Source organism: Eumetopias jubatus, unplaced genomic scaffold (genome assembly GCF_037043125.1).
Source record: "Eumetopias jubatus isolate StellerSeaLion01/CBP00866 unplaced genomic scaffold, mEumJub1_p1.0 scaffold_16, whole genome shotgun sequence".
Taxonomy (NCBI): Eukaryota; Metazoa; Chordata; class Mammalia; order Carnivora; family Otariidae; genus Eumetopias; species Eumetopias jubatus.
In genome coordinates this window covers 83456706-83465940 of record NW_028274822.1, presented here as the reverse complement: position 1 = coordinate 83465940, position 9235 = coordinate 83456706, and the positions used below count along the sequence as shown (strand labels likewise).

General features: G+C 53.6%; 1 protein-coding gene across 1 annotated transcript; it reads left to right on the top strand.

Moving 5' to 3' along the window:
- The first annotated feature begins 2823 nt into the window (after nt 1–2823).
- Nucleotides 2824–8819, top strand: CFAP73 (cilia and flagella associated protein 73). The gene is made up of 7 exons (XM_028116441.2): nt 2824–2879; nt 4292–4397; nt 5380–5484; nt 5803–6003; nt 6442–6663; nt 6938–7096; nt 8669–8819. Exons 1-7 carry the CDS (start codon nt 2824–2826, stop codon nt 8747–8749), a joined length of 930 nt encoding a protein of 309 aa, XP_027972242.1. The 3' UTR covers nt 8750–8819.
- The last annotated feature ends 416 nt before the right edge of the window (nt 8820–9235 follow it).

Here is a 9235-nt window from a genome sequence, read left to right as displayed (position 1 = left end):
TGACCGTGAGGATGCAGAAAAGCTGGATCACTCTTACACTGTCAGTGGGAATTTAAAGTGGCACAGCCACTCTGGAAAAGACTCGAGCAGCTTCCTTAACAATTGTACTCATGGGCATCTATCCTGGAGGGATGAAAACTTACACTCACACAAAAACCAGGACACAAATCTTCACAGTGGTTATTCATGAGAGCCCCAAACTGCAAATAACCCAAATGTCCTTCTACCTGAATGCTTCACCGACCGCGGCACATCCATCTCATGGCATGCTACTCGGCGATCAAAAAGAATAAACACTGATGCGTGTAGCTAGTAGGATGGATCTCAAGAGAATTAAGCTGAGTGAAAAAGCCAGTCTCAAAGGTTACATACTGTGCAATTCCACTTATATAACATCCTTGAGGAAATAAAACTGTAAGATGGAGAACAGATACATAGTTGCCAGGGGTTAGGGAGGCAGGAGGGAGGGAGATGGTCCTAGCAAAGGATAGCATGGAGGATCCCTATGAGAAACGTTCTGTATGTAGCTTGATTGTGGCCCTCACAGGAGTCCACGTGTGATAACTTTGCATAGAACTAAATACACACACACACACACAGGAGGGCATGTAAAACCATGAGATCTGAATAAGGTTGGTGGATTATATCGATGCCAATTTCTTGGTGGTGATATTGTACTGTAGTGTGCAAGATGGAACCACTGGGGGAAACGGGGTGGAGGGAATTGGGATCTCTCTGTGTTACTTCTTCAACAGCATGAGAATCTACAATGGTCTCTAAAAAAAAAAAAAAAAAAAAAAAAAAAAAAAATCTTCCAGGAGCTACACATCTATTAGAATGACTTTTTAAAAACCCACCAATATCAACTGCTGGCAAGGATACGGAGTAATGGGGCGCCTGGGTGGCTCAGTCGTTAAGCGTCTGCCTTCTGCTCGGGTCATGATCCCAGGGTCCTGGGATCGAGCCCCGCATCGGGCTCCCTGCTCCGCGGGAAGCCTGCTTCTTCGTGTCTCACTCCCCCTGCTTGTGTTCTCTCACTCGCTGTGTCTCTCTCTGTCAAATAAATAAAATTTTTAAAAAATCTTAAAAAAAAAAAAGGATACGGAGTAATGAGACCGCTCATGCATTGCTGGTGTGAATATAAAAATGGTACAGCCACTTGGAAAAAGTTTGCAGTTTTTTATACAGTTAGACATAGACTTACCATATGACTCAGCATTCCTGCTCCTACGTATTTATACAGAGCAGAATGAAAGCTTATGTTCACACAAAAAACTGTACATGAACACAGGCTATATTTGTAACTGCCCAGAACTGGAGATGACCCAGCTGGAGGCTGAATCAACAAACCATGATATATAATCAAATACTACTCAGCAATGAAAAAGAATGAAATATGGCTACACATGTCGACATGAATGAATCTCTGATGAACATTTCTGGGTTACAGAAGCCAGACTCAAGCGGCCACTAAGTATAGAGTTCCATTTCCGATATTCTAGAAAAGGCACACTTATTGGGACAGAGAACAAACAGGTCAGTGGTTGCCAGGGGCTGGGGTGGGGACAGGGTTGATTATGAAGGAGCATGGGGACTTCTGGGGGTGATGGAAACATTCTGTATCTTGGCTGTGGTGGTGGTTACAGGACTTTACACATTTACCAAAACTCACAGAACCGTATGTGAGAAAAAAAATGAAGTTTACATTATGTAAATTATACCTCAATATTTTTAAATCAAGAAAAAATTAGGCCGTGTATCTTATAACTCTTCACATCAATTTATGTAGAAGGATATATGTGTGATTTAATGTAACATGCTCAAAGAGAAAATATATATTATCTTAGCTCCTTTCTAAAAATACGCTCTAACAAAATGCTTAGGAGTTGTTTTTAGCAATGTAGGCATTATAAGTATAGTTTTGTTTTTCTAATAGTGTTATTTTACGATAAGAAAATGCCTTTCTTTACATGAAAAAAATATTTAAAACAGGAAACTAAAATGATAGAAAGCAAAGATGATGAGATGTTAGCGTGTGTTATTTCTGGGTGGAGGACCCAGGGGTATTACTCTGGGCACTTTTCTCTAATACCATCCCCTGGAGGGCTGTTTTAAGAATTAAACTGATGTTATACAGACAGCGCTTAGCACAGTGTCTGAGCAACAGTAATTGCCCAAAGTACGTCAGCTCCCCCCCCATCCTCCAAATCTAGATCATGGGACCCTTCCAAGCTGGTCTCCACTGGGTGGTGCTGACTGCCCTAACCAGGCTGGGGGCTCCATGAGACTTGGCCAAGGTAGCAAAGGGATTGACCCTCAAAGAGCTGCAACATAGTAGGTCCTCAGCACCTTGCCAGGGAGTGAATGACCCTGCAAACAGTGGGTGCCCAATAATTATTCTTTTGAACGGACAACTGAGTATACAGCCACGAGAGAGGCGTCTCATCCCACCCAGCCAGGAAGAGGCTTGACCAGACACGGGGCACCAAGAAGGTAAATTTTTGGCCGAGGGACCCACCTCTTCCTCGCTGCACCCCAGTTTAGATTGGGAGCAAAAGCCATCTCTGGAATCGGCAAAGCCTGCTCCCCTCCCAGCTACCCCCTTCTTCTCCCTCCCAGGATGGATGCCCCGGGCCTTAGGCAGGCAACGGAATGTTGTGTGGTTGGTTTCCCTGGCAACCAAGGCCTGCTAGGTGGCTGGCTGCCTTCTTACAGCACAGAGCACGCTGCTACGCTGTCCTCCACCCAAAACCCCAGGGCCTCCTGAGCTAGTGCAAGTCTCCGACACTGTGGAAAGAAAGCCCTGGGGCAATTGCAGGGAGAATGGCCGTGCCCTGGGAGGAATATTTCCGACTGGCCTTGCAAGAGAAAATGCCCGAGTGAGTGCTTCAGAATGGCGGGGAGGGGAGAAAGGGGGGCAGAAGCGAGTGGGTTGACCCATGCCTTCCCCTTGCCTGTGGCGCCTGGCTTCCTTGGGCAGTTCCTGGTGGCGTATTGCCGTCCCCACTTCACAGAGGAAGAAACTGAGGTTCAGAGGAAAATGGTCTCTGGGCTAGTTAGGGCAGAGTTGGGTTAACAGCCCAGGCCTCTCATCTGTTCCTGATCCCCACTCCTGGCTGACGTCCAGCTGAGATTTAATCGTTTGGACTGAGGTGGGGAGGAATTCTGTGAACTCTTGCTGCCCTCTCCCTGCAAACGCTGCATTTTCAAGGAGTGGAGGAAGCTTGTCGGGTGCCTACTTTGTGTTCCGCAGTGACTGAGAGTCCCAAGCTCAGTGTCAGAGTCTGGACCAGTGCTGGGAATGCCCTGCTGAACAGAATGGTTCAAGCAACCCTTCTGCTCTCTCTACAGCCACCATGTAGGGCTGTGTGCAATCGACCCCCCCCCACAAACACACACACCCCAGCAAGACTCCAGATCCCAGCCTCCTCCTGGAGCCCCCGCAGGGAGGTCTAGGGGAGGTCTAACAGCCTTCCAGCCAAAGCTCAGCCACAGCAAGGACCTGATCTCCCCTGTTCCCCATTCAGCTTTCCACCAGCACCCTCCTTCCAGTTCACCTGGAGTTCACCTTTCTCTCCTTTCTCACCACCTCCCCCCCCACCCCATCACTGCATCAACTCTGCTCTTAAACTGCAGCGTGACCGCCCTCCTCACCTCTCCCCTACAACCACCTGACCAGACCCACATTGTCTCTGGGTTATCCCAGAACCTGGTTCTTCACCATCTCCTGCAGCTGCCCTGCCTTTCCTGTGGTCCTCGTCCCCCCACCCCACCCCACCCCACCCCCGCCAGCAGCCTCAAGAGCCTTCTACAATCCAAAGTTCTTCTCTTGGGGCCTTGGCATTCGCTGTTCCCTGCAGGTATCCACGCGCTCACTCCCTCTTGCCCTTCGAGTCTCTGCCTAGATGACCCCAGGGTCTCCTCGGAGAAACTTTTTCACCTCCCCATTGAAAGATTTCCTTTTGCCTGCTTCATTTTTCATCTGAGCACCTACCATGTCCTAGCATTATTTATTATTTGTTAGCTTTATTTTCTGTGTCCCCCACCCCCAGCAGAACACCGGCTTCTGGAAGGTGGGGATTTTTGTCTGCCTTGCTCACACCTGCACCCCACCCCCCAGTGCCTAGAAAGGTGCCTGGCACAGGGTAGTTGCTCAGTACAATTTGTTGAATGAATGAACAATTCAACAGCTAGTATATGGCTAATGGGGGCATTTCAAGCACTGGTGGGGAGTTTGGGGGCCCTGACTTTTGCCTCCTTCATCCCTACCTCCCCCTTGGAGCCCCTCCAGGAAGATCCCAGAGCAAAACGTGGACCCCCTCCCACCGGTGCTGCGTCTCCTGGAGAAGAGGCGGGAGCTGGTGGATGCAGACCGGGCCCTGCAGGCCCAGAAGGAGGTGAGCTTCCACTGTAGTCCCTGAGACTTTTGGGGATCCCGGGCAAAAAAAAAAAAAATGATGGTGAGCAGGGGTTGGGAAGTAATGGAGCTGACCTATTAGCTACAGGGTCATTTCACCACTCTGAGCTTTGGTTTCCTCATCGATGATCAAATGAGATCAGTTGGTGCAAATAAATGTGCACTGAGCACCTACTATGTGCACGGCATTGCACTGGGATCTGGACGTCTCACCATAGTCCCCCTCCATGGGGCTCACAGTCTAAAGAAGGAGACAGACAAGTGTCCAGGTGTAGACTGCTATCAGGTGGGGAAGCACTGAGAAGGCTGTGGGAACCCCGAGGAAGCCCCTATCTCCACAAAGAGGTGGTCAAGGAGGGCTTCCTGAAGGAAGTCATGTCTGGGGATGGGGGAAGGGCAAGTCAGCTTATCCAGCAAAGGGGGTGGGGTGGGGTGAGGAGCGAGAAGGGGGCAGAGGGAACGGCGCATACGAAGACTGTAAGGCAGGGGCGCCTGGGTGGCTCAGTCATTAAGCGGCTGCCTTCAGCTCAGGTCATGATCTCGGATCGAGCCCTGCATCGGGCTCCCTGCTCCGTGGGAAGCCTGCTTCTCCCTCTCCCACTCCCCCTGCTTGTGTTCCCTCTCTCGCTGTCTCTCTCTCTCTCTGTCAAATAAATAAATAAAATCTTAAAAAAAAAAAAAGATTGTAAGGCAAGGACACAACACAGGAGGACCAGTGTCTGGAAGACAGTGTTAAAGGAAGGGGGTGAGATGAGACCAGAAGGAAGGACAGGGACAGCGGCATGCAGGGGCTACAAGAGGGCACTGAGGCTTCATCACACATGGGAAGAGCCATGGGTGGATTTGAGCAGGGGTGTAGTGACAAGATCAGGGACAACTGACGACCGAAGTATGAACCCGAAGGTGCTGGATCACTTGAACCCCCAAACACACACAGACACCCACTCCTCACCTCTCCCCAGGTGTGCCAGACCATGATGGCAGCCCGGAAACAGCGCTGGGAACAGTTGGAACAGAAGGAGCGGGAGCTAAAGGGGTCTTTTGCGCGCTTTGACAAGTTCTTGCAGGTAGGTGCAGACGGCTGGGGGAGGGGAGGCAGGTCACTGGGTCACAAGGCCAGACTTGCATGTGAATTTTAAAAGTGGGCTTTACTAATACAAGAGGGAGTAGTAGGAAATACGCACGCACTGCCTGATGCATTTGAGTTTTTAAAAAGCATGGGGGAGAAGTGACGGACGAAAATCAGACACTGGCTGAATCTGCCCACGGGCCATCTGTTTGCTACGTCCCGCGCGGCGTGCCAGTGTTGGGGCGGGTGGAAGCGGGGAGCCCCGGCGGCTCCCAAGTCGTGAGGGCAGTCGCCTCCTTTCCATCCGCCTCCCCAGGACACCGAGGCTCGGCGCGGCCGCGCGCTGCGGAGGGCGGCCGAGGAGCGGCTGCAGGCGAGCCGCCGGGAGGCCGAGGCGCTCCGGCTTCGGGCCCAGCTGGAGGAGCTGCGGCGGGAGCGCGCGCGGCTGCAGCGCCGGCTGGAGCGCCTGGAGCCCTGCGCGCGCCTGCTGGGCCAAGTGCTGGAGCAGCTGCCCGAGGTGAGCGCCCTGCAGGAGGTTTGGGGGCTCAGGCGCCACCGTGCAGCGTCGGGTAGCCTCTGGGACGGCTTCGGGTGTGCACTACTGGAGCGCTGACTGTATGCCAGCAATCACCACTTACTGAGCGCTGACTGTATGCCAGGGACAAGCTTTGTTCTTGACTTCTCCAAACGCCCGGTGAAGTGAGTCCTGCTCTTGCCTACCCCATTTTATAAATGGGGAAACGGAGGCTCACAAGGGTAACTTCCCCTCAGGGGCACACAGGCGAAGGGGGAGGGGGTGTATCCAGGCACTCAATAAATACCAGCTGAACGGAACAATCACAGGGAGTGAGGCTGGGCTAGGCTTTATGCCGGAGTGGGGAGGGGAGGGAGTAGCCCTCCAAGGAGGCGCCCGAGGGCCAGGTGGCGAGAGGACCCCATCTTGACCCTACCCCAGTTCCAGGAGGTCCCCGAGCTGGTGGCGCGCTTCGACGGCCTGGCCGATATGCAGGCGGCGCTGCGGCTCGCGGAGCGCCGGCGGCGAGCCGAGCTGGAGGAGGCGCGCGCGCGGCTGCAGCGGCTGCGGGACGCCGGGCAGGACGAGCTGCTGGCGCAGGGCCAGCGGCGAGCTCAGCTGCTGGAGCGCCTGGAGGCTGCAAGGGAGCGCACGCTGCGCTGGGTACGGCCCGCCGGGAGGAGGTGCCCCCAGCCTCCCGTCGCCCGAGAAAGAACAGAAGGAGCGATGCTTAGCCCAGAGGGGCAGCGGCGCTAACGGGCAGGTGCAAGCGTCAGAAAGCGCTTTAGGGCACAGGGGGCCAGTCCTAGCAGAACCTGACCCCCAGTTCCTCTCCCGGAGGCGCCCATGCGCCCCCGACTGGAGGGGAAGTGGGCAGGCCCCAGCCCTCCTCAGCAGGCTCCAAGCGTGATCTGGAAGGGGGCGGGGTGTTCTTCAGGAATCCAAGTGGATTCAGATCCAGAACACCGCGGCTGAGAAGACCCTTCTCCTGGGCCGCACCAGAATGGCGGCGCTCAACCTGTTCCAGCTAGTGCGTCAGCACAAGAGGCAGCCCCCTGCCCTGGCCGTCGAGGACACCGAAGGGCAGCTGGAGCAGGTGCGCTCCCTCGCCATGTCCCCTCCAACCCCCAAAGCTTCAGGAAATCTCACCTACTCTGGGTTAAGCGTGACCCTCCGTGAGCCGAGAGCATGATGCCAGCACCCCAGATCTGGGCTCGATGGCCACCTGGGAACCCTGACTAGGAGGCCTGGGTTGGGTCTTGGCTCTGAGGGGCATCTGCTCCGTGGCCACAAGGAAGCCATGCTCTCCTCTCTGGGTCTCAGCGCCCTCACCTGTGCCTAGGGCCTGGGGTGTGCACTGGCGACACCGCACATTCATGACAAGAGTCTGTCCTTTGTCCCAGGGTCAAACAGCACAAACTGACAACATCGACAAGAAACCAGGTGGAGACCCACCTTTAATTAATCCCTGACCCTCTTGCTCCCTGCACGGACAGGCCTCAGCTTCCCTAGGGAGGGAGAGGGTGGGGCTGGGTCCTTGTCTTTCTTCCTGCACAAGCGCATCACAAATGTCACTGTGGACTAAGTCATTCAGGTTTGCAAGGTTGTAGAAGGGGTGACATGGTTTACAACGGAGGGAGGGGGTTTCTGACTTCGGACACCTCTGTTGCTTCTAATGGGGACCCAAAGCACGGTCCCCTTTAGTGGAAGAAACACAAAAAAAGGCACACTTGCCCCTGGCACTCCTGTCCTGTGCCCAACACTCTGGATCCCAACCAAACACTAAGAACTCGGACCCCGGGAGCCTACCTTTGTGCCACATGCTGAGTAGGACAGATTTGTGGACACCACTATTCTCCCAAGTGTGGCCCAGCACCTTGAACTACACAAGACAACTCCAGGAGAGACAGAGGCTCAGTATGATGGAGTGGGCAAAAGCCTGTCCCTTTTCAACCGACCCTGATCCTACCAAGCAGAAAGACTTAGTGTGGGGCGAGTGTGCCTTTAACCCCTGCAGTGCTCCCTGGGCCTGGGCCCGGGGCCTCACACCCCCTGTAGGCAACAGTGGGCCAGAATGCAAGAGTGAAACCGGGTTTCATGTTTGTTGTAGGATTTTTCCACTGCCCCTCCACTTATGACAAGGGGTAACTTAATTCTATTTTTGTTAGAAATATAGTTTCCCTCTCAAATGTTTATTTCAGTGACAAATGTGAAGGGAGAGCCCAAGGGTAAGTTGGCCTCCAGTTCTGGCTCTTGGCAGTGGACCTGTGGGCATTAAGTTCCTATCAACAAATAAGTTAATTAAAAGGAAATATGGGAGTGTTAACCCATGGAGATGAGAGCAGGTCAAACACCAATGAATACAATTGATCCAATTAAAAAAAAGGGGGGATGAATTAATTGAAGTGAAAATACTCAATTATAATGCAGGTGATACCAGCTAGGAAACTGAGGGTGTCTGCTCACAGACCATTTGGGAAGCTTGGACTGAGCCCCGAAGGACCCAGAACAGTCTAGGGCAGGTTGGCTGGCCCCTGGGAACCACCATCATTGCTTTTAATACGGGTGTTCACCCCCAACCCCTGCTCTACAGCATCCTGGGTTGTGGGGACAGTGGAACTGGACACTCAGGGGCTGGGATGTGACTGGCTGTGTTGGGGACCCACAGGTGAAGCTGTTCATCCTGGACCTCTCCGCCATGCTGGCCAATCTTCGTCAGGCCGAGCCCACACCTGCCTCCCAGCCCTGACCCAGGTGGGCAGGGGGTAGGGGGCCCCCCGGGAAAGGAGGTGCATATGTCCTGCGGGGTGTGTGCTGAGTGGTCCTCACCTGAGAGACGGAGGGCTCTGCCTGCTCAGACTGCTGTGGGGAGTACAGGAGGGGCATACAGCAAGTACTAAATAAATGTGGGCCAAAAGGGGGGGGGCACCAATCCCTCATCCACCACATGGCATCAGACCAGGTCCTCCCTCTCAGTGCACTCATGGCATTGAACAAGCCGATGTGTGTCAGGGGTTTGGAATGAAGCCTGATGCAAATTCTGGTAAATTCTAGATGAGTGCTTGGTAAGTAAAGTAAAATAGGACCAACAAGAGGGCCACAAAGCAAGCACCCGCACATGGGGTGCCTGCTCACAAGGCCTCCTCTATTGTGGAGTGGCACAGGTGATCCGTGGCCTGAGAATCCAACTGCTGGAGGCTGCCCTTGACCTTCCCAGGACCCCAAACTGGGGCTG